We start from the raw sequence: 24,192 nt of genomic DNA, 5'->3' as shown, positions 1-24,192 counted from the left end.
AGGCGGTGTGTGCCAAGCAAAGAAGAAGGAAGGCTATTCTCCCTCGGAGCATGAATTTTCAACGAAGAACATGAATTTACGCTGTGATACATACCCACATCACACGAAACACCTTCGCGATGTTAGACAATGCTACAGGAACTTATTACGGTAAGTAGTTTCTTCTGTAAAAATGAAGAAATCTGTTTGAACTCTACGAAATGAAGAGAAGAAAAATGTCATACACAGTATTCATAGCCTGTGATACTCAAAATGAATGACGTATTTCAAAGCAAAGCACTTTTAACTTGTGCTATGATACACAACAGGTAGCCAGAAAACAATGCTTTATCCAATATTCATGCAAAGCAAGATGTTTCGAAAACTGATTTTACTGGCACGATATATTATCACAATTCCCTTTTTGTGTTCGTTCAATCCAAACCTGTACGACCGCTCGCGTTCTGGTTTCGTTCTATCGTGATCACGCAATAACAGTAAGAATGATGTAGGCGGCCATTACTCGGTATTCAACCTGAACGTTCACACAAAGAAATGTTAATTTATTACTTCTCAATAAACTTGTCGAATTCCACTTGAGAATGGTAAACAATGGTCGACGCTAATATTCAACTTCGGGCTCGTGTTGGCGTTGTGTTTCCTCGTTGTATTAGAGAAGAAAATTTCTTACCTCATATGGAAGTATGGCGAGATCGACGAAACGAAACGGTACACACATTATTTTGACAGAATATGTCGTCCGCGACCTACCTCACTGGTTTTTCATGTCCGCTACCATTTCCACAATATACTTGTCGGGCCAAGTAACAAATTTCAAGCCAGACTGAACAACGAAGGTTGCTACTACACAAAATATTCCACGCGATACATTAACTCCTTCCGTTACGCGTGCATCTTTCTCCCGAGTCCCATCCCGCATTTTCGTTCCTTGCGACGAATTGTCCTACACCACAAGTTGCATATTCCGGAAGCACAGAATTGTGAATTCGGAGTCCAGCAAGATTGACTCCTCATTCCAACAATGACTATAAACAAACACGAAACTACGTTGTGTGTCTGTGTTGAACAATCACTTTTTCAACGTTACATAATTATACGTAGAATCCCTAACACTCAACGAAAACGAGCTCCATTTGCGGTACAAGCTTGGACTAATTAAACTGACAAGGGAGGTTATTAACTGTCCCCCTCCGATTTCCATGAAACTTGCCAGGTGTATAGAGGGGCCCAAAGGAAGAAAGACGTGTTCTTTTGTTTCGGCTAAAAACTGTATTAGGGCGCAAAACACACCTCAAATATCAAGATGGGGGCAAACTGAAGTGGGGATCTGACCCCTGTGTCCCCCTCCGATTTCCATGAAAATTGGCAGGTGTATAGAGGGGCCCAAAGGATGAAATACGTGTCTTTTGTTTCGGCTAAAAAACAGTTTTAGGGGGCAAAACCCCCCTCAAATGTCAAGATGAGGGCAAATTGAAGTGGAGATCTGACCCCTGTGTCCCCCTCCGATTTCCATGAAACGTGGCAGGTGTATCGAGGGGCCCAAAGGAAGAAATACGTGTTTTTTGTTTCGGCTAAAAACTGTATTAGGGCGCAAAACACACCTCAAATATCAAGATGGGGGCAAATTGAAGTGGGGATATGACCCCTGTGTTCCCCTCCGATTTCCATGAAACTTGGCAGGTGTATAGAGGGGCCCAAAGGGAAGAAATACGTGTTTTTTTTGTTTCGGCTAAAAAACTGGCAGATACACAAGTGGAGCATTTGAGATATGAAGTGCATGTCACTGGTAAACACAGCTATCACCGACGAGACGAAGAAAGACAAATATGCCACGCGAGAGCATACAATGTGACAAAATGCGTTACATAACACACGATACATGCTTGACACAAATCATGTGCAACGCACCCACCACGACGTATCACCTATGGGCAGTCTGTCAGGAGATACCTCACAAGCAGAGGAGATAAGAGTAAGGAAACGTGAAATTGTGCCAGGACGCCACAGTTAAACACAATTATCAGGTGTGCTGTAGTGGGATGGTATGTACGATAAGACATCATGAATCCAAATTCTGTATGTGTGACCCCGTATATAAAGGCTCACAGAAGAAAATAAGGACAATCGTTCAGTATGGAGGTACCATGTTGAATATAGTGAATGTGGTCACACTCTTAATACAGGCATTTAATGCCAGTAGCACATCTCCTTTAACTACAGAGGAGGCATATGTCGCAGACATTGTGAAGGACGTCATTGAAAGATGTACCGAAGATCCTACGTACATCGTTGGATTTGCTACTTCCTTGGACTTTGACCAGCAAGACGATACGTATGCACACGATTTGGAAGATACAGATGATGACACGGAAGAAGACTATACCGACCATAGTTCACCACATACTGTATCCATTGGATATAAACGAAGAGCAGTTGACTTTTGGAGGAGTGGACAGAAGCGACGTTTGTCTCTGACCACCGTGCAAAATCAGTATAAGAAGGTTACCTCAACACGGCAACTACGAAGATGGGAAGAGCAGGTACGTGCAGGAGGAACACGGAAAGAAAAGCTGTGTCAGGTTTCCAAATACGTTTTAGAAAACTTTAGTGATGCCGTGCAAGCACAGGTTCCAATTCATGATCTTGATATTCGGAGATGGGCTCTGAATTGGACGTTCCTCGGTTTACAGCGTCACGGTTTTGGCTTTGGAAATTCAAGAAAGCACATCACATCGTTTCCCAGAAGGTCACCAAATTCATATACACGCACATCTGCTGGCAAGGGGGAACATGTTCAGAACGAACGTGCCTGCTTTGTGGATACTGTTAAATCATGTATTGCACAGTACTCTGTCGCAAATGTGTTTAACTCTGATGAAAGTGGTTTCAATTTAGAAAACACACAGTGGTCGCACACTAGCTATTAAGGGAACGAAAAAAGTGGAAACTATCATGCAATCTGTTGCATCCACAACACACAACTACACCATTCAACCAATTATTTCGGCCGCGGGAGAGGTTCTTGTCTCCTCTCTCCGTTGTTCTGAAGGAACCTGAAGCTACCTTTGGACCCTATGTCAACCGAACACTGTTCCGACCAGCAAATGTGTTCATTGCAGCCTCTACATCGGGGAAACTGACAACAAATCACTTTAAGACCTGGCTCAAGAAGGTGTACTGCTCAGCAAAGATGAGAAAGTCTCTCTGGCGCTGCTGTCCTGTGAGCAACTTATTTGTTCGAGGGTGGGGTCAGGTGGGAGGTGGGTGGGGGGGTGTAGCAAGGACTGCTCGATTTCTGACACCCTTTCAATGTTGCCAAACTTACATGGACGAAAGGTCATTGAGTTCGAGTGCGTCTGTTGTTTGTACCGAAATGAAGGGCAAAACCGTACATAGAGAGCCAAGGGGTGATTTCGAATGTTGTTAAATTTTTTGACAACGAAGCCAGAGAAGGATGTTACACGTTTCCGGTCAATCAAGCTACAAAGCGTGCGGCGGCTGCAGCTCAAATGTCGGACACTTTCATAAAGAAAATTAGAAAGGGCAAGGACGTATTTAGGGAGGGGTGTCCAAGATGTCAAGACCCCCCCCCCCGAAAGATTTATCAAGTATTAAAATTTAATAATGAAAAATGTATTCGTTTAGGCGTTGTTATATAATATCCTCTGAACTTATTGGAAGACAAGGATTTATATTTGGATCATACGGCTTTGAAGGACAGGATGGACGTGTTTAGGGGGTCCGGACCCTCCCCCACACACACACATCCGGAAGACTTATTAAGTACGAAAATTAAATAATGAAAATACTCGTTTAGCATTTGTTGCATAATCTGTGGTTATTAATTTCCTCTGAACTTTTTAGAAGCCAAGGATTATATTGCGATCATACGGCTTTGAATGACATTACAAAGAAGATTTATGTACAATACTACTCAAAATAATATGCATATGATATTAATCAGAAACTTACTTTTCTCCAACTGCATGTAACATCATTTTTGTTATTCTATAAGTATTCAATTATTCATCTATTTGACACCCAATCGCCGCCACTGTCTCTAAGGATATAATTATAATTAAATTGAAGATAAAATCTATTTCTTAGATGGTAATATTTACTATCGCATAGTAAGAATCACAACCATGACAATAGATTTTATTGTTATTAATTATTCAACCACTGACCGCACCACGATGAACGTCGCGTTTTGCGGCAGGTCCGCCAGAATTCCATCTGTCAGGGAACAGCTGTGAGGCAACGTGGCAACAGCGTGCCATTTGAGAGCAGAGGAAAAGAAGGATTTCCCCCCAATTCTCGTCTGCTGCCTTTCACCGGGACAGAAACAAGTGGGGGTGGATTTTAGTTCGCATATTTTCCGGGGGGTTTCTCTTCTTTGTAGTGATGGGTCATGGCAGTTCCTTTTCGGGAGGCAGTTCACCGGAGCTCGCTCACCGAAAGGAGTCGTTCACCAGGAGTCGTTCAAAGGAACGACGAGGCCACGGAGCATGCTCTCGGACGAGGCAGTTCCTTTTAGAAAGGCAGTTCATTGGAGCTTGCTCGTTGAAAGAGTCGTTCACAGGAGCTACCATACCAACACAGCTCCAAGTTGGTTTCGTTGGGCGGGGGAGGGGATGGAAAGAATTAGAGGGGAGGAATCCGCCTTCGCGCAAGAATGGAAGAAAACATAAACAGCTACTAAAGTCACTAAGGCTAGAGTTTGGACTTGAGGAACCCCAGACTTTTCGTCTCCACTTGTGCTAGTGTGAAAAGGGGGGGGGGCGAAAGCGGTGTTGCCAAACGTCTGAGAGTCTGATTTTTTTTTTGTCCAGTCGTACAGGATATCTTTTCCTGTCAACATGCACCCTTCGCTCGCTCGCATTTCAGGCAGAGGCAGGGAGGCGGAGACCCACGATTTCGCTTGCTACCCCTAGGCAACCGGCTTCGCCGTGCTTGGCCTTTTTGGGAGTGGATTCTCTCGAGGGGGGGGGGGGACGATGAGCTACGTCGAGTTCCGATTACTCAATATTATCCATCCTTTATATCGCGCTGCGACGCCAAGGGTCTCGGGTTCGAATCCCGGTCGGGCTTGGTTGTTTGTGAATGTCCATTCATCAATTTCATCACTCATCCCCATCTTCGCAAATTAGCCAAGAGGCACAAAACGCGAAGTAAAATAAACTAAATCAATCAATCAATCAAACCATCCTTTATAGTTTATATTAATTTCATTGTTGTCTACACAGCGATATCAAATAGTGAATTATATATTGATTGGAAGTGAACGAACATTATGTGTTTTACTGATATCCTCACAAGAGTATCTACAGAATGTTTAGTAATCCTGAAATTTAGGTTGAATTCAGAATTTATGTAATATTGAATGGGTGATTGGGTCGAGGGGGACTCATGGGGCTGCAGTTCCCTCCCGAAATTTTGAGAAATTCAAAAGTTTCAACTAAAAGTATTTTTTAGAAAAATCAGGAAAACCAAATTGGTAACAGAAGAACCTCTTAAATCATCATCCCTCCCTCATTGTTGAGCTACTGCAGCATTGCTGTTGTAAACAGAGTTGCACGCATAACTAAGCGGAAAACCGCCACTATCAACAACCAGCAACAAAAGACGGGACCTCGCTCGCTCTCTCTTTCTCGCGCAGGTTCGTAGGAGTGAGTCATCGACTGGGAGCGTTGGCGGTTGGCAGCATACAAGCAAAGATCACGACTCGTGAGGAACTACCACTTGTCATGGCAGTTCCTTTTCGGGAGGCAGTTCACCGGAGCTCGCTCACTCAAGCAGCCGTTCAAAGGAACGATCAACTCCTCTCGATGTTGGTTTCGTGCAGCTGAAGTGAGGGGGGATGGGGGAGGACTTGCTGGAGTTAGAAGTGCCACACACGTAAATTTGCCGTTGCGTAGAAACGTATTTTCGTTTCGTCTCCCTCTCTCTTAGCATCACGTGTTCTACCCTGCTCGAAAACCTTCGCTATTGTTGCCATATTGTCATTCCATTCCTGGACACACTCGCGCAAACTTCATTGAAAACAATTGAACAGCGCTCCAGCTCGCGGTTCCCACAGGTCAGCAGGGACGGCAATGTGGCAATATAGCACGGCGTAGTCGTTGCTTCTTTTATGCAGTGCATGTTCATTGGCTAGCTAGTAACTAGTGTTGCCAACTGTAATAATGAAGCACTATTTCTGTCACGGAAGGGGAAAGCAGGTAAAGTGGCGGTGAGTTTTGTTGGATTGGAAGCACCATATTTTTATTTTATACTAAGTATTTGACCGGTTTGACGTTGTGTGCGTGTATTGCGTGTGTTTATGTAAAAGTGTGTGTTTGCTGATGAACGTTAAATTCCATAATGCCTCCAGTTCTGTCGAAGTTGAAATCAAAAACCTTGCATAGCCAAGCTCGGGAAATTCTAAGCAACGTGCACGAGTTCATGAAGGAGGAAGCCAGTCATGGTGTTAGCATCCCAATAAAGCATTTTGGCAAGAGAGCAGCGAACAGCAGCAACAAATTGTTCATATTTCATAATTTTGGAATTATTCAAAATAAATAAATTATGTGGCTCCAACATCATTTCAACTCTGGCTCCGGCACGTGTTCTTGTAGATATTGCATAGAGGAGGCTGTCATTTTTGCTGCTTAATGCGATACATATTGTTTTCTGTGTTAAAATTGCCATGCTTTGATGGGTGACCAAGTTCATAGCAGGGCCGGCGGAAGGGGAGGGCGAACCGTCCCATCGCCCAGAGCGGCAAAATTTGAAGAGAAGAAAAAAATAAGCCTATTGAAAACTGTGATCGAGCGAGATATTCTTTTGCGCTGAATAGTATTGAAATAGCATAAGAAGTCTCATTATTTATTTTATATTTTGATGTTTTAGTTAGGAATATATTGATTTTCAATTTTCCGTTGCTGCGTAATGACCGGGGGGGTCGAAATAGAGCGGCATCTGCCGCCACCTCCCAGGGAGGCAAAATGACTAGCGCCGGCCCTGGTTCATAACAAAAGAAAAAGCCGCGCAGCTTATCGTCTAGTGGCAGTATATGTACTTGTTATTGTTGTGGAAGCCGGCATCCTTTGTAAATGTACAACAAAGGCAACCGACTGTCGCCGATCTCAGAGAGGAAATAATAATACTGCTTCAGGAGGAGTGTTATGGTGCAATTGTAGCGGTTTAACACGTTGGCATGTTATTATCTGCCGTTGCAGTTCCATACCAGTGTATACGGGTTTTGGGAGTGAAAAGTTAGAACGCCACCAGTGCATTAATGCAATGAAAAATAATATATATATTTTTTTATTTTGTTTGAAATCACTCAAATAAGGAATCGTATGAAGAAGTCTTCTTTGCAGCATTTTTGGTAATTTTACTTATGTGTTAGTTCATATTTTGCGAATTTTTAGTCCATATGTATGTAGCTACATACATAGTCACTTGTTAGTACATATTAATCCTAGTCCTGGTATAATGCATGACGTTTAAAACTCAACGTTAGATAGACCTGAATTCTCTAATTTTATTGTTGTACGTAACAGCTGTGCATCGGCGCACCGCAGCGATTTTTCTATCTGCTCCATTAGCAACACTGCTTCTTTAGTTCTGTCGCGCATTGCACGGCAGAATTATCTGCGCTGGACTCTAGCTTGAGTGAAAAGAATTAGGAGAGAGGGAACTCCGCCTACTACTCCACCTACCACAAGAAAACCAAAGCACGTACCCAGCAGAAACAAAACAAAACACCGTCGCTCTCTCTCGCAGTCATGAGTCATCGACGGAGCTGGAACTGCAGGAGCGGTTGACAACGTACACTCAAAGCTCACGACTCCGAGGAACGACCACAGAGGAACTGCTCGTTCACTCCGAAGGAGCGAGCAGTTCACAGTTCCCAAGAGGGAGTCGTTCAAAAGGAACGACTCGTTCACGAACGACCCATCACTACTTCTTTGCTGAGCAGTACTTCCCAAACACAGGTGATTTTGGTGCTCTGCTATTGGGTTCGTGGAGTGGACATAGTGATATTGTTATGCAAGACGTGACACAAAACATTACTCTGTTGACAATACCTAAAGGATTGACTGTCACTCTCCAACCATTAGATGTGTATGGATTTAGGATTTGGAAAAAAATTGTGCGACTGTTTTCCGATCTTGTCCTGTTACTACACAGTGACATTAATCTCCACCTACGCAATAACATTATCAAACTACAATCACTCACACATAACCAGTTGTCCTCACCCAGGTTTCGACACGTCTTCCAATATGCACGGTATAAGAGTGAGTATCTTCCCGAAAGGCCACCTCCATTTGAGAATCCGGTGGCATTCTGTTTTGGTGGTGACAGTAATCCGATATGTGATGTTTGTGGTGCAGTGGCAGTAATCAGATGTGCATGATGTAACCGAACATTATGTTTAAATAATTTTTTTAGGAGTACCATTACTGTGACGAGTATGTACATTGACACCGTGGAAGCAACAATAGGGGCGGTTTTCAATGTGATGCATGGGTGCTTGTCTTTACTTTGTGTTGGCAGATCGGTTACCATAACGTTGTTTCGTGTTACTTTCTGGTGGTAATAAATGTTTTAAACATGCTGTGTATTCATCTGTGAAACTATCCTCTTGTATCCTTGGCTATGGATATCACCTATATGATATCTAGGTCATGCTTGATAGGGTTATGGTTACCGTGTGCGGCTATTTTGATGCTCCGTTACCCTGCTCTGCTCGGTCTATTGTTATGTCCATCCCTATCCGGGAACAACGGTGTCTATGAATTCGGCATCTCTTTATACAATTGCACTGCGTTTGGTACCGACAATCCTACAGTTCTGTGCTGTGTGTGTTCCAATTATATGAGCGTGTTCTTCCTATGCCAGATTTACGTGGTTTCGGGGTCAGATCCCCACTTCAATTTGTCCTCATCTTGACATTTGAGGGGGGAGGGGTTGCCCCCTAATACAGTTTTTTAGCCGAAACAAAAAATACGTATTTCTTCCTTTGGGCCCCTCTATACACCTGCCAAGTTTCATAGAAATCGGAGGGGGACACAGGGGTCAGATCCCCACTTCAATTTGTCCTCATCTCTCATCTTGATATTTGGGGGAGGGGGGTTGCCCCCTAAAACCGTTTGTTAGCCGAAACAAAAAACACGTATTTCTTCATTTAGACCCTTCTATACACCTGCCAAGTTTCATGGAAATCGGAGGGGGCACAGGGGTCAGATTCCCACTTCAATTTGTCCTCATCTTGACATTTGCCCCCTAAAACAGTTTTTTAGCCGAAACAAAAAAACACCCATTTCTTCCTTTGGGCCCCTCTATACACCTGCCAAGTTTCATGGAAATCGGAGTGGGACACTTAGATAACCTCCCTTGCGAGATCATCATTGCCCGCTCCGTACATATACACCACCTAGCGTGATTCCCGCAAACTACTTGGACGAACTTCGTGAATATCTGTTGAGTGTTAAAATCTATTGATAGCATCGAAACTCTCGCTTCGTAATGGACATCACGGTAAACGTATAATAATGTTCAAACGTTTTTAGAACTTTTCGTGAATTACAGACAAACCTTATGGCATAATCGAAAGTATGTCATAATGCGTTTCATTAAACTTAATAATATATTACTCGGCTTTCAGCTACCAATTATACTTAAAATATTGTTGAGAATTTCTTGATCTGTATGTAACAAGATGGTGGCATTTCTTGCAAATGGCAGAAGCCACAAGAAAGGAGTTTGAGCGATTACCTTGGATATTCCAAAAGGTGCCATTAGCATTTTGTTTTAATGTCTGTGTGCCCCCTTCTCCCCCATACGCATAAACTATTTTGCCTCATTAGGACTGTATGTATATATAGTCAAAGCCGCACCACCCCCACTCCGCTACATGCTCTGTACATGCAAGACTGCACCTCCCGCCCTCCTCTCTATGGCGACGTCTTTCTGTATGGTGGTGATGCTGGATTGTATCTCATTGTAAAGCTTATTTTTATAAGGGGAAAAGTTAGACTAGGCAATTTTTAATCAAGCTGAAAAGTAATAGCCTACATTATAAGCAAAGAAAATAATAGCGCGATTAAAAAATCGCAATTTACAGGAAATAAATTAGCCTCCGCGGTCAATATTCATCCTACAATATAATGATGATTCTTATCTCATAAAATACTATTTTTATGGTAATAATTTATCCAACACGAACAAATTGTGTACGTGCATACTATATTTAGGAAGATATATAGTAAGTCAAAATGCTGTTGCAAATTTGGAATAGATGGTGGTGGCTATATTGGAAAATCCGCCATGTTGTACTCCAACTAGTAGACTTTTCAACACTAGGAAAGTTGCTACAAGATAACGTTTGAAGAAATTACTTTGCAATTTTTTTCTTGGTTGAACCATAAAATTCCTAGACTAATCTTAAGCTGAGTACATACCGTCAACACTTAGATGTGTTGCTAGAGTGCGCGTCAAATCTCCTGCATATGACCTTGAACGACTGAACAGCACCAGCGAATCACGGACGTGCAGCGTTGCCTAGTTCAGAAGCTGTTTCACCTCGCTACTAAATCGTGTACCTGGCGCTCGGATATAAATAGATTATTTCAAGTGTCAGTAGTTCAACAGATGGAAAGATAATGAATTTGCGAGTATGTACGAAAAACAAGCGTGATTGTAGCTTATACCGTTCCCTCTGTAGAAGCAATGTTATTATAAACGTATTTGCATTGTATCCTTTTTGCTCTCCCTTCGTTCCTGTTGCATTCTGAAACTTTCCGATTAGCTAAGGGAACAGGGCACGTTCGTTCCCAGTGATGGCAGAAGAAGTTGACGAAGAGGATACCGTCATTGTTCGTATTTTTTTCATGTGTTTAGTGGGTGTGTGCAGCATGTCGTTGAGTAAACCAAGTGGTAGTGATGGCGAGAGAAGAGGGAAAAATACAGTGTTGTACGAAGCCAGGCACGACAGGTGATTTTTCAGGTGTACATTTTTTTTTAAAAAAAAAGTGTTTGAGTGACGAACAAAGAAGTAAAATTGACTTTAAGAAATGCCAGGATCTAACAGCTCAAGCGTGTGGTGTGAATCAAGCTACCGTTTCTCGGATATGTTCGGGGGCAAAACAATGTGGATCGGGGCCTGCTCCAATGTTTCAATAACCTAGACTAGAAAGCACATTAATATACCGAAAAGAACGACAAATTTAGATGACTTTGAAAAAAGACGTAGTTCGTAGAACAGTCTTTGAAATTTACGATCGTGGCGAATTTTCTACTACCAAAAAGATAACGTACTCTTTACGGGACAAAATATCTTACAAAGGATCTACAACTTCCACCTTGAGAATATTGAAAGAATTATGCAGTCCATAATCAGGTATGTTCTTTTCTCCCATTATGTTTATTATATGTTATATTATCTAATGTTCCGTGCTCTCCGTGACAAGGCGTTTCGCTCGACCACGCTGTCTCTTTTCGTGTGAGATTTCGACATGGCACCGCTGCAGTGCGCTGCTATTGGCTATCGCCATATGCAGGAGATTTGACGCGCACTATAGCGACTGAAGTCTTATACAAAGCAATAGTTGCTTCATTGAAAAGTTTACTATAGTAAACAATTTGTTACAAATGGAGGGTGACGTATTAATCGGGAAATGAGACAGTAGCTGGCAGGGGTGAAAATTTACCCGTGCTGCCAAGTACACTTGGTCAATTAGAGGCGGGGGTGGGGGATAGCAGCTCCCGCGTTAATTACATACCTTTGCAAAAGTAACTAATTTTTGTTCACATTAACAAAAAACGTAACTGGGTTACAGTTAGAGTATTTCATTTCAAAAAGGTTACTACTGGGTCCGTACACTTACTCGGAAGCGTAACAGTTGCTTGTAACTGCTTGGATCTCCAAGAATCACTAAGTACTTACTGTGCCATCATCCAGCGACGTCAACCCCTTCCAAAGAACACAAAGAATTACCAGAACTATAAAAGTTGAACTCATGTTTCGGAGAATCGGTCCCGTCTGGAGTAGTAAGAATTCACCGGCATCATATTTGTATGGCACCTAACGACAGGCAATCACGCATGCCATCCAAGCCATCATCAGTCACGGTGACACCTTCTGTTGTCACCAGGAAGTGACGCAATTTCGTGGTTCATCTCGGCTGGCATATCATCCACTGTTGTCATGATCGATGGGAAAGCTTATCGTGGAGCTTATTGGAAAATGATCTTTGCAAAAGTATTGGAACCAAAGTACTGGCGTCAACAAAGAAGGCACGTTGCAAATTTTACCTACGCTTTCCTGCAATCCAAAGCAAGGTAAAGTCACCGACAGGAAGTAATGATACATGAATATACACGCATAGAGATAATTTGTAACATTTGTTAATCGATCTGCTACTGTACCAAGATATAGTGTCTGGATTAGACACTGTTATAGTGTCAATCTCAAAATTTGAAAATCAGGGGGAGCCTTGAGGCAGAAATTAATTCTGCCGGAATTTTTGCTTATTTTTTTATTTTATAAAATTAAAAAAGTGTTTTTAAGTAAAATTTCATAAAACTTTTGTTTTCGGTTCCAAGAAAATAGGTTTTAGTCATGACCAAAAGTGTCATAAAAATTCAGCAGCACTAGTCTAAATATAGAGGTGTGTGGCAGGTCATGATTTTTGGAAGGTGGGTGGAGTGAAGGGAGGGGATGGGTGTTACAGCCCTAGAGTTAGTAATTACAGCCCCAGGTCTCAACTAGAGTAGAGATGGTTGAAAGAAGACCTCAAAATGCTGACATGCTAAAATTACATAAATCAGCTAACTGTAGAGCGCCCTCACCATATTGTTCGGTCCGGTTCTATGGGGACTGCAAGTACCGTGAACTAAACGTCTACGTCCACGTGCGTTGTCTACGTGTTTATGCGTGCATTATATGGACTTAGAATTTGCTGACTGTGCGCAGACAATGCTAACTTCAAAATTAATGAACAATGGTGTGAGTATGTGTTAACGTTTTTCAGAAATTTCCATAACTTCAAACATTGATAACAAATCTAACTTTCGTTAACCAGTAGCAAAATTCCTGTACGTGTCATTGTTTGTTCCGGATAACCTATCGTCATTATATTTTTTGTCCCTACACCTGCGCCTTGCAAGCTGCATTTTTATAGAAATAGAACTGTCTGTCTGCGACATGCAACAATCGATTTTATATATATATATATATATGAGGAATTATTATAGGCAGAGCAATCAAATTTAGTGGTATCTTAAACTCAGTAAATGATAGTTAAACTGATTACAATTTATTTTATTTTATGTGCACTTTTATGCACATAGATTACATAGGCTAATCTGGACTAGCCCTACTAAAGTAGGATCCGAACCACATTGTGCTTTCACCGTTTATCGAACTCGGGACTCATAGCCTACTGGACAACAAATTTTCAAACTTTTTTTACCTTCTGCATAAAATTAGCCAATTCTTATAGATTTGAACCTGCAGAAACACGAATATGAAAGTTTAAATTGAAAATTTGCTCTGGGTTAAAAGAGATAGGCCTTTAATGTCATCTTTGCTTGGCTTCACTTTACTGATGAAGTGACGAAAACAGTTAGTGAATATTGAGAGTTGAATCCAGCCTGAGGGATTTTACTTTGCGATGGAACCTGGAGGTGCATATTTCATCAATTGAACATTTTTATTTTTCCTTGGAAAAATTAACATGGGAGGGACAAATGAACCACCCGCACTCATACATGTTACTACAGTTATTAGTGATCCTTGTTCAGCGGCTGTCAGAGTACCCACCTGTCTTTTCCCCTTTAATGCAATGATTTTGTCCTGTTTGGTTTGCACCATAATAAGTCCACTCTGATCTACGTTATACACACGGTCAGTGGGGAAATTGAACTTCTTGTAGGCATCTTCCAAGTTGTTGAAAAATTTAGCCACGTTTTCGCGACTGAAGCCATTTACTCTCGCAAATGAGGTTCCAGTGGGATTTCGAAGAGTCACTACATCTTTATGTCTTTGCTTAAACAATCTAAACCAGTCTTTACCAGCACATTCTCTTACCACAGAGAATGGGTGCTTCACATTATTTCGAACAGCTAATTGATAAGGAACTGAACAAATGTCACGTTTTGTGAGTCCATAGTAACGAGATTCCATTTCTAAGACATAACTGACAAGATCATTTACCATGGCTGGAGAGAAGATTGGCTTTCGACCTACACGTATTCTTGCAGCGTCATCTGCAGATTTGTCAGAATGTTCTCTAACTAATCGAAATAATATGGTCCGTGGAACATCATATGTTTTGCTGGCACGCAGAAATCCCATTTCTTTTTTCCTGACTGCTGTCACTGCCTGCGTCATTTTCTCTGGGTCCCACTTCTTCTGCTGTACTCCTCCTTTCGGCATTCTGGGAGGGACTGTGAATCTGCAAATTATAAATAGACCATTTAGAGCATTAAATATGGAGATTAAATATAGGATTTTTTGTCATAATACATTTACAGTAATTATTCTATCTTAACATTGGCACAATTTCATTTTCTTTCTGCAAGGGTTTAGGAAAATCTAATTTCGTAATAATAACAGTAATAAGGGCTGAAGAAGGAATGGCTGCCGCATAATAAGATCAATGTCGAGGGAATATTTGCCAAAAATGTTCTCATTAACAAGTTGCAGAAATTTGGAGGGTGTCTTGAACCCCCACAACATGATAAACATTCTCTGCCATTTAGCTGTACCTTATAACTGCATGCAGGAAGTCATAAAACTATAAAAATGTGATTTTAACAAATTGTATCAAGGCCTGAAAAAGAGAGGGTAATGTGGAATAGTATTCCACATTAACCACCCTCACCTATTCAACATTACCCGCTAACTACTTTTCTTTTTTAATCTTAAATTAGATAATATCGGAAACTTCCAGGACACCTAATTGACAATGCTTATTTAGCTACGACATTGGTGAACAATGTCACAAAGAACACTTGCAGAAATCTTACCTTGTGTTTGCTTTCTGTGTACAAAACGACGGTAACGAAAAAAGTCCGCTCCCCTCCAAAACAGCTTTATGTGCTCTGTCAGCAAACAATCACAGTGCATGGCGGGGGTTGCTTCAATGCTGCCATCTGTACATGCCGTCTGATGGTTCTAAACTATACTGATAGATGGTAGACGTATGTAGTTGTAAATATCATGGTATTCCACTTTTGCCGACCATTCCACATTCGCCGCTTCTACTCTACTAGGGTACTGAATTGTCCTTTTCTTTATCTTTGTTATTCCTCCAGAAAAACGTGGAACCATGCAAAAATAACAATAATTTATATGGTTACTTGGCTCTCTCCGCACCATTGGAACAGCAAATGGCATATAAACTTTACCTCATTTTATCGACTTAGGAAGATTTCTAGCAGACGTACTGCACCAAACGTGGGAAACCCAGGTCTTGTCCTGGTCTCCAATCTTGCACCCAAAATAAAGTTGGTACCCTTTCGGCTCCGTGGTCATCAAACCTCGATTTCGCAAGGGTTTTTTTCATGAAGATTATGTGTTGCTAAGTGTGAAGAAAGAAATTCTGGAGCGTGGAAAGTATTTTTTGGAGTTCTACGTACTACGAAACTTATATTTTTTAAATTTTTAAATTACTTGCCTACGTAACGTTCGTACGTTTTTCCAGGGCTTCCATCATGGATTCATGTCACAGGCGTACGTCTACACATTCTCCTTTTCTTCTTATGATTGACTTGTGGAATGGGATAATTTTCGATATGTTATTGCGAGATGCGATGAGGAATATCATTCAACATATTGTTGAACGGTGTCGTCAGCATGTGTAAATACGTTATCTTCTGGAACATCGTGCAAATTTCTTTGGCAACTGCAGGTCGTAAAGGGGAGGGTTGTATTTTCTGAATGACTTGTCGGATGGGATAATTTGCGACGTACGGGGACGGTAGTATTCTGTGGAAATGGACAACAAAGACTTTGAACATACGACTTACTCAACTTTAACTTCAATCCGCAAGTGCCTGGCCTAAGGATAAAGAGGTAAGTTACCTTATGAGGTCTAATTTCTTGGTACCTTTATAATGTTTCAATGCGGAAAATAGTGTTTGGGCAGGTTGCTCCGGACAGTTTCCAACATGCCTTCCAAAGGAACTCTATAGAGTCATGTAGGTCCGCGATAGCGGTTGCAGGCAGTAGGTTAATTAGCCCAGGGGCTGAGCCCGGAATTGGCGGGAAATTTTGACAGCAATTTTCATGACATTTGTTGGGGTGCAGCCCTGAAAAACCGACTTTCACATACATCGAACGGTACGGGTGCTACGTAACTAACATGGCCGCAAGCAGACTTCCACCTAGCAACTTCAAACGGCTATATCTCAACTATAAACGGCTGTACAGTACTAAATACTTCTTTCCGCGCTCCAGAATTTCTTTCTTCACACTTAGCAACGCATAAGCTTCATAAAAAAAATCCTTTGCAAAATCAAGGGTGGGTTAAATGACCACGGACCCATGCTTTCTTCACTATCGGGGTGATAGGCCTTCGCCGTGTTGAAAACGTAACAAAAGAGATTTGGACTATTAACACAGTTACGTGGCATCACTAGTGTATCTGCTAACTACACGGATCACAAGTAAATAAGTCTCTTTAACACACACAGTAGTAGTTCAAAGTGCAGCACAAGAAATAACACCCTCACATAAATAAATTCCGCTAAGAACTAATTCACCGACAGCAGCAGAAGATATTGCTTCTTACAGTTGAAAGTTGTGCAATATCTCCTGCCGATTGTGAAATGTGATGCTTTTATTATTTAAGATTGGGAACAACAATGAACAATTGAAAGTAAGGAAATACTTATTGTTGTTCTTATCTGCATTTCTACCTTCACAAAACACAACAGTGTTGCCTGTGTTTACGATAGGAACAGAGTACAAACACCAAATAAAGTACGCCTACCTCCTAAACAAGAGCCAGTCGACAATTATAATTGTCATTTTCGTGTTTTCACCTCAAAATTAGTAAGAAATGGCTATTTTCTTTCCAAAGGCAAATTGTGTGTTGGCCAGAGGCGACGACGTTACCACTACGCCATCGGGGAGGCCCCGATTACAAATTGCCTTGATCGGTCCGTAGGTATGTTCGTATGAGCGTAAGAATCGATATGCCTAATTTTCACAATATCTTCAAAACGTATCGAGCTAGTGTAGTTATCCTGACCAACAGAGTTGAATACTTTCCGACCTTTCCTAATTTGCTACCCGTAAATCACGCAATATATTATAATGATCATATTGCCAAGCTGTACATCGATTGTCAATTAACACCTCTCTGAGTTCTTTTCCATAGAAAGTAATCTGGACAGATTTGTGAATATTTTAATGGTGACCGAAGTGTGGAAATATATATATATATATCGTTATATTGATTGATTGATTGAGTTCGTGTATTAAGTCCACTTTATGCACAGTAAGGCTCATCGGGACTGGACCTACAGTTTAAAGTGGGATCCAAATCACTATGTGCCTCCACCGGGTATCGAACCCGGGACCCCTTTATTACAAGGCGACGACGCTACCGCTGCGCCATCGGGAAGGCCCTAGTACGTTGCTCCGAGAGTAATGCCTCCAATTTTCTTTCGGACAAACCACAGTAGATGCAAAATATCACAATGAAAGATGCATTTCGTGGGCAACATTTTCCAACTGGTGATGCCGTCATCAAAGCTCTAAAAGAGTGGACTAAATCGGTTGGTGGTGATTTTTACGAGCGTGGCATACAGGCTCTTGTTCATCGCTGGCAAATATGTGTAGAGAAAAGTGGTGATTACATTAGACAAATAGTGTCTTGCATCTGAACTGTACTTTATTCAATGGTGTATTGTAATCTTTTGAATCTGCTATGGTGTGTCCGAGAAAAAATGGAGGCATTACTTTCGGAGCAACCCTCGTATATATCGTTATAGTTAACATTTTCAACAACATATATATTCCGGTTATATACTTCGAGATCGGTACACATAAAAAACGATTAACGTCTCAAAGTTCAGTGTGAACCATGGCCCAGGATGATCGCAAGAGTGTATTTTTCTTTGGAAAATACACTGATATGAGTAGTATGTTGTAATTATGATATAAAATCATATACTGTAGTTTCAACAAGTGATAAATATTTCCCTTTCATAACAAATGGTCACATTCTATGAAATGTAAGCGATAATGCGTCTTCACTAGCATGCACTGTTAATTGGACATTTTTACTGCCTGATGCTTCTACTACTTCTATTCCAGCAATTTCCTTCCGGTGAACACCTCTTTTTCTCGTCTTCAGGTGAAAATTACTTTTTGCTGGCGGTTGGGATTGAACCTGCTACTGACCTGACGTTCTACTACAAATTCGACGTGGTGCTCAACTAGTCCATAGCGATTGAACAGATTCTTCTGGCTGTTGAGTTTAGGCAGGGATTATGGTGTTTATTTACTTTTTTAAAGATAAAGCAAACTGTGTGTTTCCAATTTCATCCTGTTCCGAACATGGCAGGGCCATAGAACCAGGGAGCGCTTCGTGTCTTGCTTAAACGCGAAAGGGAATGACATTGCCGAAAGAGGAAAAAGAAGACAACTCGAAGGCAACTGATAGCGAAACCAACATTGTACACAACATATTGCATTGTAACAATGCAATTGCTTGGTGTAATGAAATAAAAAATGTATTTTGTGACCAGTTTCTTTACTCTTAGGGTGATTTGATTAGAATGGTATATATTCTCCTCCAGTGTGTTGGCTTTCGGTGCACATATCTATCCACTAGGACATCTAGGAATGACAGGCGCCTGTTTTGTTTCATTTTCATAGTGTATCTAAATGATGGATAAATATTTTTCATAACATGGAGAAAATCTACTGATGGAGGTCTCCAAGAGGTCCTATTATTAATTTATCATGTACATGTATAACCCATGTCTTAAGCCTTCTTGTGTTTTTGGTGTGGACCATTTGTTCGAAGAGTTCTATGGATATATTGCTAAGTATAGAAGACAATGGTGAACCCATAGTCTTGTTGGTAGAAGCCAGTATCTATCTGAAAGTCTGACATCTTGAAACAGAGGAACAGGATGGCTTCAACCGTGTGGATTGTTCGGTTCTGTAGTTAATTATTCAGAAGCAAACCTTTCGCCACTGTTAGTGCTTTGCTTGCAGGGTCGCTTGAGAAGGGGCGATGTACATCAAAGTTCACTAGTGTATCGTTTTCATATATTTGATTGATTGATTAATTGATTTAGTTTATTTTACTTCGCATTTTGTGCCTCTTGGCTAATTTGCGAAGATGGGGATGAGTGATGAAATTGATGAATGGACATTCACAAACAACCAAGCCCGAGCGGGAATCAACCCAGGGACCCTTGGCGTCGCAGCGCGATGTGCTAACCACTTGGCCACAGGGTCCGGCTCATATATTTGAATTTGTTGATATAGGCGTAGGAGTAATCATAGTTTTTGATGTGGGAATCACTGTTGTTTGAGAAACATATTTGTAATATGTGTTTCGCAAATACATGTATTGGGACATGTATTAAATACAATCAAATGAATGAAGCGTGTAGGCACTACTGGCAACTAGGCTACTGGATACTAAACAATAATCCTAAATGAAGTGACGAATCACTACAAGCTACGAATGGGCATATATCAAAACGCTATGCTATTATGATATTGACAACCTGTCATCCTGCTCTCAAAGACCAGATTGAAAAATAATTTCTAATAGCTTCTGTTTTTTGTGCTAAGTTACATAAAACAATTATTTTCTGGCAGAACGAGGAACATGTTGACCCGAAACTGGTGAGAAAATACATTCTTTATTTCATTACACTAAGCAAGGCAGCTCATTGTTGCAATGCAATATGTTGTTTACAACGTTGGTTTCGCTATCAGTTGCATTCGAGTTGTCTTATTTTTCCTCTTTCGGCAATGTCATTCTCTTTCGCGTTTAAGCAAGACACGAAGCGCACCCTGGTTCTATGGCCCTGCCATGTTCGGAACAGGATAAGATTGGGAACACACACTTTTCTTTACAGAAAAAAAAAAATCGCCAATTTCCACTGATGTGTGGGTTGCTCTCAACTGATCACATACTCTCGAATGGAACCGGGTTTGCAATACTACGTGACGGAAGAGGGCCACCAGCGCATGCCGGCGGGTAGTCGCACACAGATTTTTTGGCTGTGGCTGAATAGGAAAATGTCCCATTACAATTTTTTCCCGTTGCTTTCCTGCGTTGTTGGAAGTTCTCTGAATCTAGATTCTGCCTATAGTTGCCATTTCTTCCTCCAGGTGTTAGTTCGAACGTCATTCACCTTGCTTGTTCTAGGTTTTAGACGTACAGTGAGGAAGCAAAGGCAGACGTCAACCAAACATCATTATTCCACCTATTACTAATTATATTGAAAATGTAGAATGTGATTTCATCTTTTACATTTTATCTGTTATAGAAGTAACACTGAGTTATAGATCGTGTATTCAGTGAATATCAATTCTACAAAGTTAAAGTTGCAATATGGCTGCCGAGCGTAGGGCACGCTACACGCTGGTGAATTATGGAAAGAGCTGTATGCCGTATATTGGGACATTAACGGTAGGGTAATTCCGCGAGAGAAATGCTCTAGGCGACATCATACGTTGATTTGAACACGATTTTTCTGCGGCCTTGGAAGGCAGCCCTCGTTTGCCGAAAACAGCAATAGTGTTAGTCTCAGTAAACGCGAGAGAACGAATGTAGGCAGAAACGTTGGCGGAGCCCTGAAGCAAATGGAAGGTGAATTGACGTGGGAAGATATCATGTTTTGAAGGAGATGGCGTTCAATGTATAAGTATAATAAATATTAATTGCATTACAGATTTATTCGGATGTGCACGTGCGGTTGTGGGAACAGGAAGAATCGATCACTATTACGTAGTCAAGCCAAGGTTATTTTTTTTGCTGGTTAGTTTCGCATCATGGACAGGCACAAATAATATATTTTCTTCCATTCTCCTGACTAGTAACATTTTACGTAATTTTTAATGCTATTCGAAAACGGAAACGGAATTCTTTTCACAACAGGAAGTACAAAGATTTTAAATGATATTACTTCTCTTTCATTTCTTCTTCCTTTTATATTTTGCCATTGAAGGCATGGGAAAGGGAACATATGCATTATCAGTTTTCAAATATTTGTGATCACAACAATTTAATTTCTACGCCCTTTCCGTCCGGCGGTCGATATAAATCTAAACCTGTCATATTTCGAACCCATTGTTATTCGAACGACTCAATTGGCGTGCCTGGCCACAATCATACGTAGTTGCGTGTCGTCACAATCGAGAAATATAAAACGGTTGCGCGTTTCTCGGTCTTGGAAGCCCGTAAAATATCACTTACCCATATATGCTTTAAACATCATAGGATTGGTTAAATCTAATGTTTACAACAAGATTGCTAGTTACTTTGTCCGTTTGAGAACTATTATGTTTTTTTTCGATTAGTTTGCTTTTTGTTCACACGATTAAAAAGATCACCATGTGGTGAAATATGAACAAACAAGATTCAACTTTCACGAATATTGTCTTGTCTCCATGCAGGTTTTATTAATATTTTATTTTGCATGCGCGACCACCTTTCTCCTTCTTATTCCGGATTTCATACCCGGATTTTTACCTTTCAGGCTTTTAATACAGTTTTCAATGCTATTTAAAGCTTTCAAAAACAGATAAAGTTAATATTTTTATGCTTTTATTAGTTCAAGAACATGCAGTACTATTAAATGCATCATGAAATAAAAAGATGCATGACATGCATCCAACCAAGTTACAAGCACGACATCACTCGAACTGCACTTTGCCTCCAAAAACGTTTTTGTACAACGTTTTTGTCGCATTAATTTTACACGTCTAAACAAAAAACTTATTATTTGTACTACAGCATGATTGCTTCCATGCGAAACTAGTTCTTTATACAACATTCTTTCCACTTAATTTCTTCTGATAAGTTGCCAGCATATTTGTAATCGAATTCACAACTGATAAAAAAATGATTTGTACGTGCAACAAGACAACATTATGAATATAAGGAAACATATGAGGCAACACACAATGCAAAACACGGTTAGTATTATTTTCGTTCCCATGAAGACACAGTATTTACCGATTTTTAAGTAAAAGCACCAAGAACAAATCAACCTACGACGATATGTCATGGGTTATAGGATAGAATAATATCGGTATTCTGGGAGATGAGAAATCTTAATCATGATTCAAAGTAAGTACGTAAGTAAATTAAATTCGCGATTCAAAGCCCGATTATCAGACCTCTTATATGGAGGCTCGGGATAATAACATCTTAAGGCCACGACACCTCATACAAATTTAATCATAACTTTTAGACTAAGTCATGTCAAATTGCTAATTATATTGTGTCACATATCAAATTTTTCGTTTTTCTTCTTCTTCATTTTCTAACCTTTCCCAAATCAATCTATGACTATTCAGTAGTCAGTTCTATCTTTATATTCCAACATCCTTGTTGGCGAAGTGACCTTATTGGGAAGTATTTTAATCAACATTTTTTTCCTGTGGAAAGAATGTTATTTAAATTTAAAAAATCAGAAGAGGCACATTTTGTATAGGTTGAGAGAGGCACCAGATATAATTAATTACTGCTTGCTTAAGGCCAGCCCTGCGATCCCCACAAAAATCGCATCGAAAAGTAGATATAAAATCTGACTGAAAATGCATTTCTTTTATCATTTAAAGTTCCGTCATAGGGATATGCAAGGTATATACGAGGTATAAGCTGAAGAAGTTGAATAGTCATTCCAAGAATCTCCATGTTAAAGTCACATTGTTTGGTACTTATTGCATAATGTGCAAAATGTCTATTTCATATAGATATTTACATACATGTTATATTGAGAATTATTTAAGAATACTAAAAACAAGCAGATATAATTACTTTTGAAGCAATAAGTCTATCTTCATTACTTCATTTTACTAAATTTCAACTCAAACAAATGTTTGCTTATTTGTTGGCTGAGGAGCAGACAATGAATTTAACACTTTTTAAAAGAAAATGGTTGTAACCGTAGGCGTATTTAAGGGGGGGCTCAACGGGTCCAACCCCCCCCCCCTATGGTTCAATAAAATTACCAGATTACCTTTTCTATCCGCTTGTTCATAAAAATTTCTTCAAACTTATTTTATTCCCCTAAATTCGAGACGTATAGGACGGGATACGGATGGGAAGAATATTACGTAATTTCACACACTAGATGGGACTGCAGACCAAATGTGTGCAATTTCCTGATACTAGTTTAGAAACTACACTGGGACTGTCAAATCAGTTATATTTTTTTCCTTCGAGTTTTCTTAAAGGAATTTGATCTTTGAAAATGCAGTGCAAGAAAACCAGGGAAACACCGTAACATTCTCAAGTTGCTTGACACAAGATGAACAGAAAAGCATCAATACTAAGTAGCGTGGCTTATGGAATTGTATTCATTAATTATAGAAACTACGGACCTTACAATTTACTAGTAGAAGATAAATATTTCAGCAAGCTCTTCAGTATCTTCACTGTGTAATATGTGGGGAGTTTGAATCATCTTCACTTGTTCGAACTAAATTGTTTTCATGCAGTGCAATATTATGTTGGGCACCTCAAAAGGGTACTGTGAATATGTCATTATTCTAAACGAGATATTGAAGAAAAATACCCCCTAATCATGGACATCCGCAGATTTTTTCCACGGAGGGACAAGCAAGGTATTTTTCCATGGGACATATTACCCCGATAGTAGTGTTGCTCCCTCAAAAAACACCACTTGAATTTGAAATTATCATATTCCTGCATCCCCATTAAATTACTGTAACTGAAATCAAATTATATGCCTGAAATATATACTTTTAGATTGACATTCGTTTTCTAAGGGAAAGTGTGACCATCTATGTTCCCCTTCCAGATGTCCATTCCCCTCTATTATACTTTCACCTAAAAATTTAGTGTAGACGAATCTTATTGCCGTTATTAAACAATATTATATTTTCAAGCTGATGAAAGTTCAAAGCAACTAAAGGGAAAGGGGGTGCATTTGACGGAAAACAATTCTGGGGGGCAAACATTTAAG

The 24,192-nt window shown here is 40.4% G+C and overlaps 1 protein-coding gene across 2 annotated transcripts in view; it reads right to left on the bottom strand.

Moving 5' to 3' along the window:
* The window catches only part of LOC145991142 (uncharacterized), a 127,975-nt gene that overhangs the window by 52,819 nt on the left and 50,964 nt on the right, over positions 1-24,192 (bottom strand). Inside the window, exon 1 of one of the 2 annotated variants that reach the window (XM_083126929.1) lies at positions 11,939-12,078. The exons of the other annotated variant lie outside the window; for it this stretch is intronic. Coding sequence (XP_082983055.1) covers positions 11,939-12,013 — 75 coding nt within the window. The 5' untranslated portion in view covers positions 12,014-12,078. Of the gene's footprint in view, positions 1-11,938; positions 12,079-24,192 lie in introns of those variants that run through there. 2 annotated transcript variants of the gene reach the window in all.

Source organism: Lepisma saccharinum, chromosome 1 (genome assembly GCF_977018435.1).
Source record: "Lepisma saccharinum chromosome 1, izLepSacc3.1, whole genome shotgun sequence".
NCBI lineage: Eukaryota > Metazoa > Arthropoda > Insecta > Zygentoma > Lepismatidae > Lepisma > Lepisma saccharinum.
The sequence above is the reverse complement of the archived record's forward strand: the minus strand, read 5'-3'. Positions and strand labels throughout refer to the sequence as shown.